This window comes from Pseudoliparis swirei, chromosome 13 (genome assembly GCF_029220125.1).
Source record: "Pseudoliparis swirei isolate HS2019 ecotype Mariana Trench chromosome 13, NWPU_hadal_v1, whole genome shotgun sequence".
Lineage (NCBI taxonomy): Eukaryota > Metazoa > Chordata > Actinopteri > Perciformes > Liparidae > Pseudoliparis > Pseudoliparis swirei.
The window spans coordinates 4,290,380-4,313,576 of NC_079400.1; the positions used below are offsets into that span (position 1 = coordinate 4,290,380).

A 23,197-nucleotide genomic window follows, 5' to 3' on the forward strand; every position below is an offset into this window, starting at 1 on the left:
CATCCCACTAAATTTCATGCGATTCGGTTTAATACTTTTTGTGTTATGCGATTAACACGCATACAAATAAATAAATAAATACACGGCGATCAAAACATAACCTTCCGCATTTTCAATGCGAAGGTAATAAGGAGAGCACACCATTTCACTTGTAATTTGCATTTAATGTTATGACTTTTAGTTTTCATGTTACTTTGGGGTATGTTTTCTTTATATTGTTGTAATTGTCTAATTATATTTCATATTTGATTATGTTATAGGTATCTATAGACAATGTTGGAAGAAGTACTCCTTAAAGGAGACATATTATTCACATTTCCAGGTTCATACTTGTATTTTGGGTTTCTCCTAGAACATGCTTTAATGCAAAAAATACCTCTTTATATTTCTGTTTTCAACAGAATTGCATTGGGAGGCAAGAGTTTGGGTTCATATTTACTCTCAGATGGATGTCATTCACCTACACTGCAACCTGTTGAAACTGGGACACATTTAGAAAGTGTGTCCAAAACTGTGACGTCTATATTATAGTTTAGATGCGACACCACAACCAAAAGGAAATCCAGAGGGCTCGTCAAAAGGCAGTTTCTGTGTACAAAGATTTGCTTTATAAAAGTATTTTTAAAAAAGTATATGGGTCCTTAAACGTAAATAAAAGTAGCATAACAATACTTTGAGAAAATAAGTCCAACATTACAGTAAAAGACGAGCCTTTATTTTTCGCAATAAGAAAAGCATATCGTTAATACCGTGACACCTTTTTAAAATGATACATAGATCAGTGAGAGAACAATGAAAAGAAGCTTCTAACCTACTATAAGCGCCCCTTTGAAACAGGTGGAACAAGTAGGGGAAGGGCTGGACTGACAGAACGAGCATGATGAGTATGGCTGGGCGACAGCTCGGTGCGATTGATGACGAAGTCTTTTGTGTTTGATGGGATAAAGAATTGACGTGCAAATTTCATTTAGTCACTGGGCAGATATGGAATAAGTCCAGTGTAAGTGCATAAAAACAAAAACATACATTATAAGTGTAGCTGTTGCCTTTTGCAAATAGGACAAGCTCTGCGGCTTTTGATTTAGGTTGATTCATTCTGGTAAGACACCACTTGATCGGGACGGTGGGACAGCTGTGTGGTCGGTGCTTTAAAGAGGAAATCTGCAGGTGTTGCTGATTTGGGACCGTTTCAGAAAGAAAGTACATCAATCTGAGAAAAAAAAAAGGAGGATGATGTGGAAAACATAAAAAATGTGTCTGAAAAAAGGAGGAAGACAATGAACTGGCATTCTGCTGTAAACAGGTTAGAATATACAGTACAATAAATATAAAGACCGAGGGAAGACTGAAGGAGAAAACAATTTATGGACACAAAACACTTTACATTCGAGTCAAATATACAATGCAGCATGGAGAAGAAACGAAAACCCTGCACATCGATTCTATATTTGGCAAATGAGCCAATAAAACCTGAACACACTCGCAAGAGACCAGCATTGTCCTAAACAGGCTGTCCTGAGGTCAGTTTTTACATTGAACTTCCACAGTACATTGACTCATGCTCTACAGAGACATGCTGTCCCAGGAGAACCATAAAACGTATGCCATGTTATGTCTTCTAATCTACTAATCAACCATGATGTTTAAACTTCCATTGTATTTCTTACTACTGTTCACCTTTATGAAGGTTGAGTCAGTTTTATAAGATTTTTCCTCCAATATCATTTTGATTTTGGCAACAGGGACATGCTGATCAGCTGATCCAAACCTCTTAAAAAAAGACTTCTGAAGCACTTCTTTATTTACATTGTTAATTCTTAACTAAAGTCTCTTAATTTTTCTTCCCACCGTTTTTTTGAGTAAATTTAGATGTGAATGCAGTAATCAAAAACCTCTTTGAAAAGAATATTGGGTAGGTTTTGCGAGACACTCGGGAGTATGAGCATCAGGAGGTGAGTGTGGGTCCAACTTTCCACTGCAGTGCTGCATTTTCCCGCATGCACCTTCACTTTAGCCAAATTGGAAAAAGAAATTTCCAGGTCCAGAATCTTGGGGATGGAGGAGGGAGAAAAAAAGAAGAGATGTAGGTTAATATCATAAACTTTCTGATACATTTTCCTGTTGTTGAATAAACAAAATTATGTCTAAACGGCATGTCTAAATACCTGGACTGGAATCAAAACTAAATCCCCCACCTCCTCCTCCAACACCATGGCCTCCTCCTCCTCCTCCACCACCATGGCCGCCTCCTCCTCCTCCACCACCATGGCCGCCAAAGAAAGCCCTGAAGATGTTGTTTGCATCAAAATCTAGAGAGAAAACAAATGCAAATATATTGGGATTAGCTGGTCACGACAAGCTTCTGGAAGGACAAGATGGAGGACAAAGCCATTTGAGATCCTGGACACGCCATCAATATATGTGTCTGTACACTACAGAGAGAAACTGGAACCACGAGACCACGAAAAAGGTAGATACAGTTGGGTTATTGACTTCGGTGTAGTGCTTAACACCTAAAATCACAATAACTATATAGGTTTCTGTTCTCATAGGTTGAGTTCATTCATGAGGAATTCTATGAGAATAAATGGAGCAGAATAAGTTTGAATACTGTATATATATATATACACACACACATTTTTTTTTAGAAATGTCATGATATTCTGTGTATGGTATTGTGGCCTATTTCATACACTATTTTGATAAATGTTCAGATTGATAATTTGGTCGCAGTTAATTGTATCGTATTTGTAGTCAAGTCTTTTGTCGCTAATTTTGCGTGATTGACTTTGTCTTTGGCCACATATGCAGGGTTTAATTTCAACATGTGTTGAAACAAACCCTATTCATTCGTTTAGACCGCTGATCTGAATTGAATATTTGCAGTGCAAAACCTCTGGCTACAAACTTAAGTTATTATTCACAACTCTGCTTTTGCTGCAACAAGTCAACTTGTCAGCTGTGAAAAAGGTCTATTCAGTCATTAATGAAGATTTATTTGTATTCATTAACAGCGTGCAATAGATGACTTTTGTATGTTCTCTTTTATCCCGCTCATGATCTGCAGGTTGAATATAAATCTGGCCAAAGATCAGAAAAAAACTTGAAACATTTACCTCCGCCATCGAAGGAGCTTTCTTCATCCAGGTCATGCCCACTGTCGTAGCGCATCTTTTTCTTCGGGTCGGAGAGCACAGTGAAGGCCTCGCCGACCTCCTTGAATTTCTTCTCCTCCTCCTTCTGTACCTCAGGAGTTGCTGCACTATGACGGTCTGCAAGACCATAACACCATTTAGATAAATAACCATAAAATGTAATTACGGGTGGTTTCCTGCATATCTGTGAGAAGGCAAAGAGGTCTACCTGGGTGATGCATGAGGGCCCGCTTGCGGTAGGCTTTTTTGATCTCGTCCTCGGTGGCGGTCTTGCCGATCCCCAGCACTTTGTAGAAATCTTTCCTCTTGCTCTTCTTCAGCTCCAGCTGTGCAGTCTTCAACATATGCTTGTGATCTGGAGGAATAACACAGGAGTATGTGGAACAAAACTGGCCAGCTGGAGTATCAGTTAAGCTAAAGACTAATTAAGGGGAAAGTGCAAAGAGCTTAAAAGACAGCTTACCTGTTGTTTTTTCCGTCTGGTAAACTTTTTCATAGTCCCGCACAGCTTCCTCATACTGCTCGGTGTTCATGTAACTGTGGAACAGACAACGTCACTCGAAAACCTCTCAGTGCTGAACACAGAAACTAGGAAAACATTAACTCGTATTGACTTGTGCAGCATACCACTGAGCTCTTCTTAAGTAGGCCTTGATGTAAGTGTCATCTAGTTTTATTGCACTGGTGCAGTCGTCAATGGCTTCATTCAGTTTCTTCAGCTATTGATGAGGAAAAAAGTAAACGACAGTGAACCGATTAAAGAGTTAGAAAAGCAGAAGCACAATGCACGGCTGCTATTTTGAAGCCGAGACGGCATAAATGACCAAATGCCTCCGACTGGTAATGTGTCGATGTGTCGCCTTTTACCTTTGCTCCTGCGGTGGCTCTGTTGCAGTAGAGTTTAGCGTTGGTCTTGATGTTGTTGGGATCTATCGTCAGGGCTTCAGTATATAGCTGGTAGGCTCTGTCATAGCTGCAGTTCTTAAATGCCTGGTTGCCCTCGTCTTTCTTGGCTTTTAAGGCTTTGGCATTCTGATTGAGGAAGAGAACAGGTTATCATATTGTCTTTTTTCAAACATCTACTCACACTTGCAGTGAAATCTGAGCCACGAAAAAGATGTTTGGTATCTCAGCCTCTCTCGAACCTGGCCGTTTATTTTTTCGTCCAATAAAATGAGAAAGAACAAGACCATATGATCATCTTACCCTGCAGGCTAACCGGGCCTTTTCGTGGTCAGGTGCCATACGCAGGGCCTGGACGAAGAACTGAACAGCTTTATCGATGCAGTCCTCGTAGTAGAGACACAGGCCTCGGACGTAGAGTGCGTCTGCGTTTGTGGCATCCATTCGCAAGATATCGCTGTAAAAGAAAGTGTTGTTAAAAGATCTTCTGTGAAGGATCTGTTGACTTAAATCCATCCTTCTGATTGGTCAGTTACTAAAGCAGACTCTGCACTCAGGACACATGTGCATTGCTGTAACAAAGCTATGACGCACCATGAATCTGACACCAGTTGTTCCTACCTTGCTACGGATTGGGCTTCTGGATAGCGGCCCAGCAGGGCCAGACACTCAGCCTTGATGATTTTGAAGCGGTGGCAGGCAGCAGCCACAGCTAAGGCCCGGTCCATGCAGTACACCACCTGGATCAGGACAAGAGCCGCTTCATCTGTTACACGTGAGCCTCACATTCATTCATGAAAGAAATGCAGATATTTGGAGCTATGTAAAAGCTATATATTAATTCAATAATAAATCATTATGTTATTATTCATTGTTAACATTTTTTGAATTCAGTCAAACAAGTGTATGCAAATAGCATACTAAATTCCAAAAAATGTTTTGTCAAATTGAGCTTAAATCTGATGCTTATTACAAGCCAAAGCATATTGATAATTCACATTGGATGGACCGTATATGAACAACTAGCCAACAACTAGTTGTTTGATCACATGACAAATGTGTGTCGTTTGAGAGTAAAAGAAGAGAAAGGTGTAAAGTACCGTTCTGAAATCCCGCTTTTCAAAGCCAATGCCCGCCATTCTCTCGTACTCCAGGAGAGTCGCTGCAGTCTTATTCTAAAATATAAAAAATACAAATGTTAACAGACCAGCTTGAGTAGCATGATTCAGACTTTGGCTCCAATCCTGTGCTCAGTATGCAATTCAAGGCGCTCCGATACAGTTACCACATAAATAAATTGGGACCGGTTCAGGGGATCCCCACCTCTTGCTGGGCCTCTCTGTTGCTGGGCTCCAGCTCCAAAACCTTCTGAAAGCAGCGATTAGCCGCCATGGCATTTCCCAACGTCAAGTGGCATTTTCCCTCACGTAGATGACCCTGTGGGACAGGAGGAGCACATTTCCTTCTTAGGACTTTGTAAAAAAACACACACAAAAAACTGTTACATGCTATATGCTCTTCTGCAGGTTCAGCTGTCGTGTTTAAGACAATAAGAGGTAGGCAATGATGAGAATGAAGATGATGTTCAGACCGACCTTCATGAAACATTCATCCAGCCGCACAGCCTGCTGGGAATCTTCCAGGGCCTCTCGAAAGCGAAAGAGCATCATGAGGGTGGCTGCCCTGTTGCCATAATAACTGGCATTCTTGGGGCTTACATCTTGAGACAAAAGAAAGAAAACCCATGTCATACAGGCAAACCGATTTGTGGGTACAGACTACAAATACATTATGCAGTTATATTCTAAGTCCCTAAAAATGGGAGGAGTCAAGATGGTCCCGATAAAGTTTTTAGGTCCATATAGGGAGCATTTCTTGACTCAAGTGTTGAGAGAAATTCACTGTTATTTGTTTTGCTGATGTGGTGGGAGAGGTGTGACAAGAAGAGACTATTTGCATTTCTTAACGGAAAAGTACGCACAAAGATTGGTCTCCAGGTTGAGAGTAATTCGTGGTAATCTCACCTATGGCCTTAGTGTAAAAGTTGAAAGCCTCAGAGTAATCTTTCTGGCTGTAGAATGCATTTCCTTGCTCTTTGAAGCCTTCAGCCTCACTGCAGAGAGAAAACGACAACAAAGAAACGTCAGGGTGAAACAGATGCTTTACCCATCAGTAATTAGAAGATAAACACGTTTTGTTTTTTTAAAAATCGAGATGACAGTCAGAACGGATTATTCCAATCAACAAATGTAAATTGCACATGCTGCTGGCTTGTTAAATAAATAAAATGAATTAAAATAGCTTTGATTCCATTAAGAATGTCTGTAGAGGATCCAACGGTCCAGTGAGTAGAGAAATTAATTAGCCGATATAGAATATACTATTCACAAGTATATGTTTATAAGTGTATAAACAGAACCGTAAGATTGTGTTAGCTTAGAATGAGTCATTCATGTCTAGACAGGGAGCCGGTCCTCTTCTATCTTGCACCGCCGTGTTTCTACAGTAGCTCAGAACAGACAAACCAAAAAACACTGGAGCCTGTGGCGCTGTCATGTTATCCGAAGACTTAGAAATTAAATTAATTTTAGGAGATGAATAGTTTCATTTCAATGGAAACAACAAATAATGTTAAATAAGCAACAGCCTTTATGTTTTGTACTAAAATTAAGACTAGAATTCCAATCTTTGAAATCCTAAATATCCGCAGAACACGCATCTATATCGTGTACTTTTGTTTTTTATCTGCAACACAGCGCGCGCACTCCAACAACAGTGCCTGTTCATAAATATACACACAGAGGGGCACAGCAGGGCAGCAGAATAACGCTAAAATAAGGGGACTTACTTTGAATTTCAAATGTCAAAAGTTCAAAAAAAACAAAAACAAGACAAGAGAAGAGACAAGAGAGACATGGAGATGGAGATGCCTGTAGTGACATATTTAAACATTCAATTTATTGTAAATATATCCCCTTTAATTTTAGGATTATCAAAATATAATTTCAGATTTATGTTATAAAATAATACGATATTGTCACCAAACTCTTTGCCACTTTAGTGACGAAACGCTGTTAGATAGATAGATAGATATGCACTTTATTAATCCCCACGGGGAAATTTGTCGTAACAGTAGCAGCACCAATGAACTAAACACACAAGAATAAAAAATAAAATATAAAAAACAGGGATGAAAGATAAAGATGTATACAAGAAGTATACAAAGTAAAATATAAAATAAAATATATATGTATCTATACAACATATATGCATACACAATATAATACTAATGACAAATTAAATTAAATATAAAAATGTTATCAAACAAATTCTAAAACACTTTGAAATTAAGTGTGACAGTGACACCTGCAGTTAATTTACCTGATTAATCTTCCTGAACAATGACTCATTATGTTTTCTGGGATTATTTCAATCTCAAACGACGTCGTTAACGTTACTTATGTAACACAGTTGATTTAGGTTATGTGATAGGACACCAAAACAAAACACACGAGCTATCCCCGCGGGACAAGACTTCAATTTAAATAACTGAGAACGTTTTAGATGTTTCGAGAATTTAAAAAAGTTAAATAATGACTCCAACTGTATCTGACGGTGCAAGAAAAAAGCAAGTGAGGTTAATCTGTCCGTCAGCCTCTTGTGGAACTTTCTAGAAAGGGGACGTGTTAACCTAGCTAACTGCCCAGCAACAGACCGCACTAACTAATACTTTATTCCTCGGGTTTATATTTAAAAACGTGTTCAAACCGGCCGATGAACCAGCGACACTCCAAATACATTCATTGTTGGACGAAGCTAACGGTGCGTTAGCCGAGCGTGTCTCGGGACCCCGGCGAAGACACGCCGATCATCTCAGCGAGCCTCTCTTGACGAATGGAGGGAAGTGACTTTGAGGAATCCAACCCGCGCGGTGTAAAGTGAATTATCGACACCACAAAAAACACAAACGCCTGCCATCTATGAAAAAAAACACAGTTAAATATCTGATTTTGCGGATTCTAAATGTGCCGTTTCTCCCCCCGGAAGGCTAGCCCAGTTAGCTCGTCTCCTGGCTCATCGCGCCGTTGTCACGGATCCTTGTCAGTTGAGTCCAGTCAGTGAATCCCGGGCGATTCTCACATTTTACACGCAGCGAAACAAAAACCAGCGGGCGGTTATATGATTACCGATCCATGTCGTCCAGATTGCGGATTTGATCTTCTGTGTCCACCGGCACGTCGATGTCAACAGCTGCCATTTTTTCTGGAAAGGACGAACACGAACTGACGTCATTTCCGGGAACTAATCGGCGATTGGTTCTTTTTTTCTTCCTCTTCTTCTTTTTTGAGGTCATGATAAACTAGGCCAGACGAAAAAAGTAAAACGTTGCATATAAAATATGACATATTTAAATATAACTTTCCCAAAGCAGAGCTTGTATCTACAATATTGCGATACGATTTAATCAAATGCGAGGAATATTTTCTTATTCAAACATTCTAATTAAAAAAATAAGTGTTACACAAAATGACTACCTATAATGCTGCTGCTTTAACCTTTTAAAACGAAACCTTTTTTTTAGGCCTCCGTTCGAAAATTGCATACTCAAACTAAATAGAGTATTTTATTATTTTTTCTTTAAATCATGAACTGACATCCAGTCATCTGAAACTCTACATGCTTGTAAGTCTTTGTGGTGACCAGATCGACAATGGGACATGTTCTTGCGAATTTTCTATATCTTTAGGCTGATGTCCATATTAAATATAAATAAAAATATACACTTTTATGAATCCCCAAGCGGAAATTAGTTATTAATAGCTAAAGAAAACCCACTTCCACTACCGTTGCATGTTTGTCAGTGAAAAAACACACCATTAAATCAGCTTTCTCCTTCTACAATGACCTTACAATTGAACATCAGTCAAAAAAGGCAGCATAGCACAGTGCTCTGTGCAAATATACAAACACAACACTGTATGTCCAGAATTTGCTCTTCGTCATGCAAACTAAACCGAATTTGGGGTTAGTGCCTCAATTATAAAGATATTTATGTGTTTTTTTTAATTTGTTGTACTACCATTATAATGAAGCACATAATAACTACTCAAATTCATAACTGTGTTTTTATTTTGATGTATATTAGTGGAGGAAATATCACCGGCATCTCCCATCTCCAGGTGATTCTATATTGCTCGTGCTTACAAAGTACCACTAGATGGCAGAAGAGTATCATAAAGTATGGAATGTACTTTGGAATGTACCCACTTTTGGTTTTGTTATATTTTCTCACTCAAAAAAGTCGTTTTCAGTCTATTGAAAGGATTGCCCTGAAGTGTCACTTTGCTTCACTGATCTTTGATTTATGTGATATAAGAACAGTATTATACTGATACAAGTTATTACTGAGTGAACCTTTCCCTGTCATTGTCCATAACTATATTAATATATGAAGTAAGCTAATATTCACTGTATAATTAAAATGAATGGTTAGGGAATCGTATTTGCATATGAAGAAAGAAAAACCACAACTGTGTAAAAAAACATGACTATTTATGAGTTCATAAAGAATACAGTATTGACATGTGCACATAATCATTTACAGTATTGCAATTGATGCACAGTTACACTTGTCATCATCATTTTTACCAGGGGACACTTTAAAAACACATATTGCTTCGGATGATTCAGCACAATGAAGGTGAGAGGGTATTTCTAAAGAATGTTCTTTTAATACAGCTCTATAAAAAAAAACATTTTTAATAAAGACAAAAAAGATATATTTAAATATCTGTGAAAAAATCATTAACAGTTTGGGGAGTAGCACACACCAGCCTGTATCTTCATATTGCACAAACAGCATCAAGCTGTAAATCGTAACTTATCTATCCACATAAATCTTATAACTTTAATTCAAACCATCTCATTGTATGCATTAAATGAAGTCTATCTCCATATGGCGAGTATTCTTGGCATCATAGCAGGGTGTTGGTTGATTGTCACCTCATAACACAGAGAAGAGAGAAACACAGAAAAAAAGAAAGTATGTATGTCAAGTTCAGCTCCTGTTCACCGTTTCCAAAGGACGTGAAGACAACTCAAATTACTAACTTAATCTTTCTTTTATTTTTCTTTTGTTCGTCGATTGCTCTGCCAGTGAATTAGGTTGTAACCTTTAAGATAGAACATAAATTACATTTTAAATTAAACATTTTAATTAAACATTTTATACTTTTCATTTTCCAAACTCAAAATGAAATATTCTTTTAACACAAAATCAGCATTTTTAAACACCATGAAATTAAACAAATCATTTCGCCATTGCCGTCTTTGGGTTGAACCGTGGCGTGACCTGAAGCGTCCTCTCTCTGCTGCTTGTCTTTACAAAATGCATCAGAGAATCCCAACAGGTGCTCCTAATAAGAAACACTGATTGCTGCTGCTGCTGCACTCTGGGAAATGTAGTCTCACACAACTAGGCCCTCAGATTCAGCTCAACAATGTATCCATCCAAAATACAGAGAAAGCCTCCACATCAGACAATAGCTGTAAAGATATGCAATTGTTGAGATGTCATATCCTCAGCAATTGGAAGTTATGAATCTCCTTTATTTTTTCATTGGAGGAAGGTGGTAGTTATATGGAAATAGACACTTTAAATCTGGATTCAAAGCAGGAATGAAGTATTGTGCTTGTTCTCCAAGTACAACTAGAAAGCTCTGAAATCAAAAGAATTTTGGCAACAAACACATCACATTGACACACTCTAGTGTATTAGCCTATTACTATCCTATAAATAAAACCAGAAGATTCTTGTCATTATGGCTTCAAGAGGGGTCCAGACTCTGGGGAACATGCACTCAAAAGTTTGTTGAGGGGAAACGGCTACGCGATGGTCCTTCACTGGTCAGTCTGCAGGGAAATCTCAATGCACACCAGAGGATTGTGCATACTGTGCTTATGACCGCAACCTGCCAAGCTCGACATGCCGATATGCTGCTATCATGGCATAACATTGTACAGGTCTCCCTCAGGGTGTTCCGTGCTTTGACCTCCGACCAAGCTAATCTTTAGTGCTGGTCCAGATGTGGCTCGGTTAGGTCCGGTCTACTGTCCGTCCTCTAGCCGAGCGTGGCTCATTGCTAGTAAGGAGAGAAGATCATAGGTGCATGTGTGGCCCTCAGAGGTCCTGGGGCAGGCCTGAAGAGTGTGGGGCCGATCAGTGGACCATGGAAGAAGGCTGCGGGACCCGGCGGCAGACGTAGCGCCAAGGGCCCAGGCGCCATGGCACACAAAGCAGGGTGATTCAGGGGGTTGGTCAGGAACCGTGCCGGCAGGGCCTTCGATAGCTGCCTCTGCAAGGCTAGTTTGGTCTGACAGCAAAAACAAGAGGAACATTCAGTCTAAACAAGACAGAGAGTCTGAAGCCATGCTATAGTCAAGCTGTAAAATGTTAACAGGCTAATGTTAAGCATGCATAATGTTAATCACATTCAGATCTTAGTTTAGCGCGATAATATTTGTTAATTAGCCCTACAAATTAAGTACATGGGGACATCACTAGTTGTGCAGGTGTTTGGAATAGGTTAGAAACCAAAGTACTCGACATGTTGACATTTTGACCGGATAACGGTATTTTCGAAAATGTCAGATGTTTTTATACCTGGGAAACATGAACAAAATGAACTGTCAATCCAATAGTTGTTAAGATATTTTAGTCTGGACGAGATGGTGGTTTTCACATCAACAGAAGAGCTTAACATTAGCATGTGTTGTGTATTTTCTTACGAATGTTTCTGTGTGTGTGTGTGTGTGTGTGTCTGTGTGACTAATTCTCACCGCTAAAATAAAACTGAACTGTAGTTTATTATAGGGCGTGAACTTCGCCTTGACAGGCTTCCCAGCCAAACGCTCTTTGTGCCTCCTGCTGCACATGTGCTAAAGAAAGGGAACAGGAATATAAAGTGATTCATTCAGGACAGCTCTGACAGCCAACACACTGGGTAGTTTTCCTTCAGAACACAAAGGTTAGGGATTCCACATGTCTAGATTGTATACAGTGGTCAGCAGTTTAGTGATTAGTAACATTAGCCACATTCCTTCGTCAAGGATAAACCCACATACCTGCTTCAGCTGTGTCTCTGAGTTGACTGACACCTGGCACAATTCACAGTGAAACGGCTTGCTGGATACACCCACAACGGATCTGGTCTTGTTTCCCATTCGCTGCCTCATTCGGCCGGTGGGCCTGTGCGATGATGTCATCTTGAACCTGCGTTGTGACGGGCTGCTGTGGTGACCATCAAGCATCTGCTTATGCCTAGAGCCTGATTCAGCCAAACAAAGAGGAGGACTGAATGTGAGAGTCAGACACGTACAAAATTGAATTAAGTAACAGCAGTAGTATTTTAGAACATACCACTGCAGTGAGACTCCAACTGGGAGCTGGAATTGACTGTGACTTTGCACGTGGGACAGTGAAGAGTTTTTGTGTCGGTCTTGGCCTCTTTAGCTTCTTCCACCTTCACCAACTCCTCCTCCTCCTCACCTGCCGTGGTGCTCCCCTGAGGGTCAGAGATTGGGTTTGAACCGTTGGCCGGGCTGCACCCGTCCGCAGGCGGACTGTCCGAAGGCAGATCATTGAGCTGAGTGCCAGGGGAGATTAGTGGGGAGAGCTGAGGAGAACGGAGTGAGGAGGAGTCTGTGGATGGAGGCTTTGAGGGCGTGGTGGGTTCCAGCAAGCTTTCCTGGATGTTTTCTGGTTGCTGCTGTGCAGGTTGGGAAGAAGTACGTAGGCCTGTGGATGAATGAATACACATGGAAGTTGCACTACGAGCCCATTCAGAATTGGTTTTATAATATGATATTTTTCTTGGTATTTTTCCGGATAAGAATTAGAGAAAATATGAATGTGACATTATTATGTTGGTGACAATTGGTGCTCTCAAAGAATATAAGTATTAATTATAGCAGCTTCAATTGTTTGCATCTTGAGAAGTCAGACAATATTGAGGGTATTTGACAATATTTCAATGAACACACATCAAGCCATTGTGGGAACACTTTATATTAAATCCCCCGGTTTAACATGCATACGCAGTATGTAAACACTTTAAAAAATGTTTATATACTGTGTATGAATGTTAAACAGGGAGAAGACACACTTTAATGTGGCTGTAATAGCATATAACTAGAACGGGCACTCGGTAGAGCGCATGCCTTCGCTGCAGCCACTTTGTTGGTACTTGGCAGAAGAGTGTGGGGAGCTTGATGTCATGTGAACATTCTGACATTAGTTCCATGCCAATTGGATACAAATTGACCGCGCTATGGTAAAAAGAAGATTTTGACCTTTCATGACCTTGACCTTTGACCCGATCGATCCCAACATCTAATCAAATGGTCCCCGGATAATAACCAATCATCCCACCAAATTGCATGCGATTCGGTTTAATACTTTTTGAGTTATGAAGTTTTGAGTATCTGTATATTTATATCGATGTATGTGTGTGTATTTATGTATGTACATGTGTAGATATCAGAGATCCTGCTCTGTAGATCAACTCTGTTTTTCTTCTGCTTTCTGTTTTCTTTACATCTGGTGATCCTTTCTCTTCTTTGTGCCATCATCCCTCTTTAAATTTTAGTATCTTTTCCTTCTTTTTCCTGCCATCCCAATCATTCTTCCTCCATCTCATCATTGTTCGCTCCCCCTGCTGCAGCTCTCTCTGTCACCATCAATCAAAAACCATGGCAACTGCTGAATGTAACAAGCTTATCATTGTGGGCTTTGATGGAAATTGATAGGTGCTGGAACAAAATTGGAGGGGGGAGATCAATAATTAAAAGGAATGCTGGACAGCGTAAAGAAAGGAAGAGGCTGACATTTTTAAGTCAGACAGAATGAGAAGTGAAGTGAGTAAAAGAAAGCAAAGCTGTTGCTCTCATAGCAGCTCTTGAGTAGGCAATGATGCAGAAGATCAAATATCTATAACATTAAGAACATGGAAAGCATCAAAAGGGCTGGAGCTTCCAATAAGGACACTCATGTCCTCAGTATTCTATCTGGGAATTAAAGAACGGTTTGGGGTAAGCTTCACAAGTGCAGTTTACATAAACAATAGAAAGTTGCACATGGCATGTTTTATGTGTTTTTGTTGGTGATAATTACAGAGCCAAGTAAAGAGCTAGGTCACAAGCATAAGGAGAGGGAGGGCATATCCTAGCTCGCACAACAACATGTTTTGTGCAGTGCATCAGGAACAAAAGACACTTTCACTTTATACCTCAGACGAGAAGGGACCTGGTCCTCAGACGTTTAGAACTTCTCCTACAATGAAGAGTGGTGTTGAGCCACTGTTAATGCACAGCTAAGAAATAACTACAAGTAAGTAACAACACTACATCTCTCTTCAAATAGCATCTCTTTAAGGCTTTCTCATCTTTGCTTGATGAGAGTAATTAACTATCTGACAGAGCCAATGATAGCAGGACAGGTAATAGCTGGTAATTAGCCAGCTGAGTGGCAGCGACCCAAGACTTAGTGCTTACGGCTCACCAATGACGACTTATTACTCAGAGGATGCAGTGCCTTTAAATAGAGAACGATTTATACCTTTTATGTCTTTCAAATGGGAGTCCATGGGCACTGTCCCTCTTCCCATCATCCTCCTCTCTCGGCCTCTGTCTCTTCCTGTTGTTGTCGAACTGTGACCGTTCTTCTGCCGCTTCCTCTGAGTCTCCAAGGCCTTCATCTTGCGAGCATGTTTGTGACCTTTGTAGTGGGCCTCCGCCTGGATCTGACCGTGACACACACACACACACTCAGTATAAAGGGTATGAACAGAATCACTGACATGATTAAATTAATGAAGGACAGCATGAAATCAGTAAACTGTAATCTTTCCATCTGTTCCACCTCTCTGGCTTCACATGCTTCCATGGAGTCAGGGATAAATAATGCGATTGAGCATTTGACTTGGAGGAAGAGTCACATCGGCATTTCGATCATCATCGTCGTCACGGCTTTGCACAAATGAGCATCGGTTGGGCTCATGGCATCTCAGTACCATCCTCTAAACTAACTGGCTTATCTTTCCACTGATTCATTGTGACAGAAAATGGCCTGTGTGTATATCCTGCAACACAAAATGCCCCCGACGCCTTCCTCTGAAAACAAATTTGGGGCAGTGCCCAGAAGGCCTCTGGATGCTTGTAGATAACGCAAGAGCCAGCAAGTAGAAGTGCACCAAGACTGAAACAACTGAAGCAGAAAAACATTTATCTCCGTACAACACAGCAAATCTATACATTATGGCGTTTGTACCACAAACCGCAATAATGTAAATAATAATGAAGAAATAAAGTAGCAGTTTTTTTGATTGCTTTGTTTCTAATTTTCTACAACAATATTTATCAGCACAATATGTTTTATAGCAGTTGGATTTAATAATTAAGACGATTTCATATGATGACTGAGCCATCTTCATGACAAATTTCGGTCGAACAATTGTCGGCATTTGGGTCCTCTCTCGCTACGACACCCGTGACAGAAACAGGTGACACATGGACTTCAAAATAAGACAAGACTGAAACTTTGGATCGAGACACCCGTTTGTTGTTCAATACTGAATAAAAAGTAACTTTTATAGAGGGTTCTTTATATTCGGTAAATAGGCCTTTTTCACAGCAACGATGTTCAGTTGTCATTGGAGGAACAGCACAGGTGTTACTAATAACATGAGAGATGGCTCTGTGCTATTTAGGTGTTCCAGTAAGCCGTGACAGTGAGCCAGCATGTACAACACCAAGACTCAGAAACGGAAGCAGCATTGTAGGATTACGTCATCATTCATTGGATTATTTACATCTGTGCTTTTTCTTTACTGTGACTGACATGCCAGTGTTCTCTCTTAAAACAAAAGAAGGCCTATAACCTACTCTCTAAACTAGCTAAACTATAAATGACATCAAGTTAACAAAAATAGAAGTTTTAAAAGAAAGGTTCGGAAATATTCCAAAATGTTCTCATTGTGAATAAATCTGATGGAAAGTCCAAAACCAACAATTAATTGATATTCGTAACAAGTATGTTCTGAGTAGCCCAAAGCCTGATATACATGTATTTCGTTCATATGCCATCAAGCCTCTATTGTTGTCAAAAAACGAATAAAAGTGAGCAGCACTGCATCTTCCTTTATTCCATGAACGTGGGCACTGGGATTCATTACAAAGGGACGAATGTGTATTAATCAGCCACTAAAAATGGTCGCCATTTTAGTAATATGCTCAAAATGACAGTAACCAGCGGTTATAAAATCAACTATATTTATACTATTAGTGACATTTAAAAATATATTTACACAGGAATGAAAGGGCACACAGACATAGTCGAGATATTCTCTGAATTAGGAAATTCTTAGTTTTCTTCTTTTCATGGGATTTGTTAATAACAAAAACATAAACGATAAGATAGATGATAGATAGATAGATAGATAAATACTTTATTAATCCCCAAGGGGAAATTTGTCGTAGCAGTAGCAGCACCAATAAACTAAACACACGAGAATAAAAAAGAAAATATAAAAAACAGGGATGAAAGATATAGATGTATACAAGAAGTATACAAAGTAAAATATAAAATAAAATATATATGTATATATACAACATATATGCATACACAATACAATACTAATGACTAAAATTAAATTAGTCATTAATCATCCTTGACCTTTAAGAGCACACATTTTTGCGACACGAGTGCATTTGAAGAACGCAAGTGCACAACTAAATCAACCGGGTCTGATTTTTGAACAGTGTAACACGGCTTCAAGTATCCAGCTTCACACGAGACTGTTAGATAATTTGTCATTGCTCAAATTATCCAGTTTCCAGGCACACACTGTACATAGTGTGCAGAGGTGATCCTCTCGTGACTTTGTGCATGGTGGCGGGGTGCGATTCTCCCCATCGACACTTTGCATGAAGCTTTTGCTGCTACACAAACAGAAAGGGTACCATCATGGATCAAAGTGTGTGGCGGGGGACACGGGGCTGAGCAAAGGGTGAGCGGCCCCTTTGGCTACGTTGAATGTCAGTGCACACTAATCATTCAGCGTAGATTTCAACTGAGTCAGAGGGAAGAGTCGGCTCCAATCTGCATACTACCGTACTATCTGGCACGCCAGTGTAGTATGTGTTCACTATGTTCCAACATAGCAACTTCACGAGAGATTAACATGTAGGATGAGTGTCCCGGGACGGCAGAGAGTCAGGGCTGCTTGGCCTCTGCTGACCTTGATTCAAGCCGCTTTGTGCATTCTCACACCACTGATGCCCAAACTTTGCCCATTCACAGTGAGCCACAACTATTTTCAACAAAAGGGCAGCACAATTTGAATATCATGTGTGATCCTTCAGGCTTGAATCGTTCATGCTTTTTTCAGTGAGTTTGACAGCCTTAAAGGAATCATTTTAAACTATTCAAGTCCATTTCTTTATTGTATCACACCGTGGGTTATGTAGTATAAGTAGACGTCATTTTCACAGCCATCCATCTTTGTCTTCATACTGAACAACCAAATGCAGCTTTCCATTGTACTTATAGCTGCAGCATATATTTTGACTACTGTAACAGCTGCACAAGTTCATACTGCGTATCTTACCTTGTTTAAAAATAAATAAATGTATGATCTAATTTAATACCAATTAATAATAATAAGAAATAATATAATAAGAAATAATAAGAAGAAGAAATATTGGATTTTCAACAGCACTAAATCTACATTATTTAAAATGACACTTTAGTCGACACCATTCTCTATTGATGCGTGTTGAATTATTTCCTTTAAAATATCAAGACTTTTAATAGCCTCACTAGCGGCACAACACTGGGATGACGGCCTGTTGGTGCACCACTTTGGTCCAAACCATAGACTATACAGGAAGTGGACTGGTCACTGTGACGTTACCACTGGTTTGCCACTGCCGGTTTGAAGCCCCCAGAAGAGAAAGAGGAGAGGGTGGAGCTAAGTCCAACTCAAGACATTTTTAGGGACTGAAAACATGTGACACAAAAACAATTGTCATGGATTTTGGTCTAGGCATTCATGGCTCCCAGAAAAATAATCCTTATGACTTTAGTGATAATGGTCATATATCTTCCTCATAGCAGTGAAAACATGGTTTTCAATAACCACTAAACTTGAGACTAGTAGAAATAATTCCAGCTTTGGTGGAACTTTGTAATCATAGTTTGTAACTGTGGATTCATACTTGCATTGAACTTGGAATAGCAACCTGAAGCTGCTCAACATAGAAATACAACCTTTGAATAACTGTGAAAAGGAAACGTTATGTATGCACTACACAGGCAGTGAGTATACAATATTAATAGACTTGAAATATTCTGATATATTCCTTTAGTCAATTTTCTTTGTCAAGTGCAAATTCCACCCGCTCAGTGCAGCCCCCTGCTGGGACCTGGTACCTGCCTGTAACCTGGCATCCAACTCCTGGGTAAACCAGCACTCTCAGCTCAGCTGCAGGTGACACAGAGGGGAGGAGAGAGCCTGTTAGCTAGAAAACAGACTCCTTAGCATCACTGTTTGTCCAAAAGTAGAGCGAGAAAGAGACAGATGAGGAAGTAAGGGTAGTATAATGTGCTCGCGGCAGTGTCCTGCTTTCTTCAAGTTTTCACAAAAGAGGAGTCATTGTCATTCAACCAGGTCCCTCCTAACAATATAAATGCAAATATATATAAACGAAGTCCATAGGAGTGGGAGACAAACTAATATGAATAGGGAGGCGTGGTAAGGAGGAGAAAGGCAACAGAACGAGCTGACGTTTCCTTTTCAGAACCCACTGGTCGATTAAGAAAATGGAAGCTTTAGAAATATACTGGTTGGACTGATAAGGACAATAGCCTGCCGTAAGACCGTTAAGATGCAAAAAACATTAAACATATATAAATATGTGGAATTAAAAGAGTCTCACATAAAGTAAAATGAGATCATGTTGATTTAACACTTACATTTATAATAGATTATAGATTTATAATCAGAGGTTGATGATTGTTCCGCCTTCCTGCAGTGAATACAAAATAAATCCAGACCCTCTTTTGAGCTTTTTGTTTAGTTTTAGTTTATCAGCTGAAAGCTCAAAAGGAGCTCAAAAGAAGAAACGTTTTCCTCTGTGATATCAGAGGAAAAGATTCACCGACTCACGGTGGAGTTGAAGCGCAGGTGACAGATGTTGCAGGAAATGATGGGTTTCTTCCTGGGCACTGGAGCCACGCCAAAGGTGTGGTTGATCACTGCCTTCTGCACTGGGTCCATCTAAGAACACAAACGCACGTGCTTGAACATGGCGGTCCTGCTTCAAGTTGGGGATACCTTTTGAATTCAGAGAGCAGTGCGAACAGGTGACCAAGTGAACAAAAAAGTACCCATTCAAGTCTGGCTCTCTGTTGCATGTGATCCCTAATTATCAACATTACTCTGACCGTTTTCCAGATCAGTGATGAACAACTTGTCAGTGCAGATTGCTGTGATTTAGTTCGATAATTAAGGGTGATGAGAGATGAGTTTGCTTGAACATCTTGTCAACATAAACCGAACATGTGCGACGAAAGAATACAAGCATGTATATTTTTCAGAATAAAAGATCAGGAAATTAAGGTCCTGGATTTACACTATTTAAATAACCCTTTTGGACTACTTCCTGTGTTAATATTTATAATCCCTACGGTGCACCTGTGTTAGTTGACTCAGATTCTTAGCATCAGGTGTCAGATAGCAATATGTTCCCACCCTCCCACATGCCCGATACACGGAGCACATTTTTCTGAATTGTCTCATGAAAGGTTAAATCTATATGTAGATTATGAAAGTCTGCCACTTCATTATTTGAAGCCAGACCAAATACCTGTGTGTGTATGTGTGTGTGTGTGTGTGTGTGTGTGTGTGTGTGTGTGTGTGTGAGAGAGAGACGTATTATATTGGGGATGTCTCGATCACATATTACAACTGAGCCGAGTCAAGTTATATATTTAAGTCTATTTATATTTTTCTATATAGCATGACTACTAAGTACACTTCTTTGTTTTTGTATCTCTCGTTTATATATTTTATATATATATATATAATCCATTTATGTATGTAAATAGCCATTTTTGCTAATTTATTAGCCATTTTTGAAATGTAAAATACTTTTATCTTTCCTTTTTTACTTTTCTGTTTGGGGCTGAAATCTCTTCAAACCCAATCTTCAGCCTCATGCGTGCTTACTAGAAAAGTGATGTGGTATCTTACTGTGCTAAAATTGGGGAAGAGGCTGAGCGGCGTGGAGCTGTTGATCCTGAGCGGCAGGAAGTGCTCCAGATGGGGATGAGTCGGTAGCTGGAAGGGTCGACATGGCAGAGGCAGAGGCAGGGAGCCCAGGAGTGGGTGGACCTGACTCTGGGAGAGGGCACCTACAGCAAAGAAGATCACATCATTGCAGAATCAGTAACTTCTTTTAAATCACTTCTTAAAAAACTTTTTTTTAAACAGCTTTTTTAAGATCTCTTTTTTTTTTTTAACTTGGTTTCCCCCCCCAATTTAGTTTTTTTTTTTTTTTTTTTTTTTATTTATTAAATTTTTTTTTTTTTTTTTTTTTTTTTTTTTTTTATTTTAATTTTTGTTTTTTTTTGTTTTTTTTTTGCTTTTTTTTTTTTTCTCTCTGTGCACTTTGTTAAAAATTGTTTTTTTTAGCTATAAATAAAGTTATTATTATTATTATTATTATCATTGTGACAAGTGAGTTCCTTCTGTTAAGATCTCAAACACATATGTAGAGAGACACACATGTCACCCTTTTTCATTTGAGGCCACCAAAGCTGCACATCCTCATATACTCACAAGGATAAAGAGTTCAGCACACGGCATATGAGAACAAGACCCATTCGCACAGTGAATGATTCACTCAGTGAAGCTTTAATGATTTCAGTAATGAGTTAAATAATGAATAATAACCAATATTGTGTGGCCTTTTCCTGATTTACAACTCCATAGTTTATCTTGACGAATGTCTCTGGCCTTTAAACACAGCACTAAGTGCGTGGTTGTGTTCTTCCTCAGATTTGTTCTCTCATATTTTGGTCAGTCAACTCTAAGAGAAAATAATTGCAAGGATGTGAATACACATTATAGTGAGTTTTGTGTTGAATGGATCCCACAGCAATTGCATCATCACATGCTTTGAAATGTCCTTTCACATGACCTCTCATCTCATCACGCCTAATTTTAGTTGGCCTGAATGCATTCAGACTGCTCATGCTTAAAAGAGCAGCAGAGAACTGACCTTTGTCTAGACCCAAAGTAAACATTAGTGGGCTCACATTGAAATGCAAAATCGTACATAAGCATGGTGATTATTGTAATGATTGTATGCTAAAAGTCATGAGGTTGTGAAGGTAAAAGGTCATGTGTAAATATCAGTTAAGATCAATAAAAGTAAGCAGTGGATCTGGAGTCAGTTTCTGTTTAAATGTTGTGTTTCTTTTAATTTAATATCGATTAGGAATAAATATACAGCAGGTGAGGTCAGGTGTAAGGGCAGTTCCTTTAGATATTGATGAGATATTTAGCAATGAATTTTGGTAGAGAATCAGGTATAAAATAATAATAATAATAATACATAACATTTCTATAGCGCTTTTCATAATACTCAAAGATGCTTTACAACACATAATTTAAAAAATCCTAAAAGCTATGCATTAAAAATTACAATAAAAACAAACGATAAAAGCAAATAAGATAAAGCAATGACTCCAGAAGTGCAGGCTTATTCAGAACAAGATAGGATGCTATGCTTCTTGAATTTGACATCAAAACCTGTAAAAAAATAAAGTAATTCTTTGCAATTCACTGCAGAATTCCTCATACATATTTTAGGAAACACAGTTTTGATCTTGAGGTATAAAAAATAACAAAATGTGTTTTCTTATATAGTACAATATCAAGTGTTTTCCTTCCATCTGACAGACAGAGCTTAACTTGGTCTGGATTTCAAATCTGTGGTTACTGAGGATGGAGAGGAGGTTTGGCCTAAGTGGGACGGAAAATGCCAAGAGGAGTTTGAAGAGACAGCTGAAGGCAGCATCGGCTGGTATGAGGAGACTTCTGCATCGAACAACTGGATGAAATTGACTGTTGAAGCCCAAAGTATTCACAGACCAGATGAGGACTGGATGACGAAGAGCGATGAATCAGTAACTTTGGATTTAGGATCTGCGAGGAGATATGTGAAGAGACAGTTGCGGCAAGAGTACCAACAAACAGATTGTAATGAGATGTATAGGTTCTTTTTGATCGAAATACTGGAAAGAGTGAATACAGTCAGTCTTTAAGTGCGAGTGGAATTGTGTTATTTCATAGTGCTGAAAACACAGCAACAAGAAAGTAATTTCCCCCAATGTCCTGCTTATTTCACCTCTATATTTCAGGTTGTATCTCTGGATGAGGCACGTTTGAAAGTCCTTAAGCATTAGCATGCTTTAACTAATCTGGTCCCATATTCAAAAAGGTTCTTAAAGCCTGAGCAGAGAAGAGAGACCCAACAGAGGAAGAGGAAGAGAAAAGAAAACATTTGCAGAATGAAAACATGCTCAAATAGATGTTATGAACTGTATTGCAGGGGGAATACTTAATGCAGGCACATGATATTAGCAGTCATATAAAAAGAGGTTTTTAGAGATTAAAGTTGTTGAGTTTTTTGTCGGTCGGTGAGTTGATTTTAGGCAATAACTAAAGGCAGCAGCAGTAGTAACACACCACTGAACATCTTCAGTCATCGCATGGCAGTCAATATGGCAAAAGCCTGCCAGAATTTGTTTTAAATCGTATTAAAATGAATGCAAACAGACACCTTTATATATGGAACTGAGATATATCCATGTTTAACATCTTAATTTAGTGAGTTTACGTGCTAACATTTGCTCATTAGGACTAAACACAGTACAGCTTTGGCTGATGGAAAAGTATTGGACGAATCCAAATATTCACAGGAGTTAATACAATTCATCCTGGGTGGGGGTCGGGGGGGGGGGGGTGATAAATGTCTCTCCAAAATGTAAAGGCAATCCACCCAATAGCTGTTGA

The 23,197-nt window shown here is 39.3% G+C and overlaps 2 protein-coding genes across 3 annotated transcripts in view; both read right to left on the reverse strand.

Moving 5' to 3' along the window:
* Window positions 1-693: 693 nt before the first annotated feature.
* LOC130203956 (dnaJ homolog subfamily C member 7-like) lies at window positions 694-8,322 on the reverse strand. Of its 2 annotated transcripts, none has more exons than XM_056430423.1 (14): window positions 8,246-8,322; window positions 6,083-6,171; window positions 5,654-5,778; window positions 5,382-5,495; window positions 5,159-5,233; window positions 4,680-4,798; window positions 4,362-4,515; window positions 4,023-4,187; window positions 3,783-3,874; window positions 3,619-3,692; window positions 3,364-3,510; window positions 3,117-3,272; window positions 2,196-2,309; window positions 694-2,048 (listed from the first exon to the last, which is right to left on the reverse strand). In XM_056430423.1, the coding sequence occupies exons 1-14, from the start codon at window positions 8,314-8,316 to the stop codon at window positions 2,011-2,013; spliced, it is 1,533 nt and encodes a 510-aa protein (XP_056286398.1). In that variant the 5' UTR covers window positions 8,317-8,322; the 3' UTR covers window positions 694-2,010. The 2 variants fall into 2 exon arrangements, with proteins under 2 accessions (XP_056286398.1, XP_056286397.1); XM_056430422.1 differs by having other exon boundaries at window positions 2,166-2,309.
* Window positions 8,323-9,603: 1,281 nt separating this feature from the next.
* The window catches only part of LOC130203691 (zinc finger protein 385C-like), a 39,229-nt gene continuing 25,635 nt past the window's right edge, over window positions 9,604-23,197 (reverse strand). Inside the window, exons 2-8 of the mRNA XM_056430055.1 lie at window positions 20,369-20,529; window positions 19,283-19,393; window positions 14,674-14,857; window positions 12,478-12,855; window positions 12,183-12,385; window positions 11,898-11,996; window positions 9,604-11,431 (exon numbers count right to left, since the gene is read on the reverse strand). Coding sequence (XP_056286030.1) covers window positions 11,201-11,431; window positions 11,898-11,996; window positions 12,183-12,385; window positions 12,478-12,855; window positions 14,674-14,857; window positions 19,283-19,393; window positions 20,369-20,529 — 1,367 coding nt within the window. The 3' untranslated portion in view covers window positions 9,604-11,200. The remainder of the gene's footprint in view (window positions 11,432-11,897; window positions 11,997-12,182; window positions 12,386-12,477; window positions 12,856-14,673; window positions 14,858-19,282; window positions 19,394-20,368; window positions 20,530-23,197) is intronic.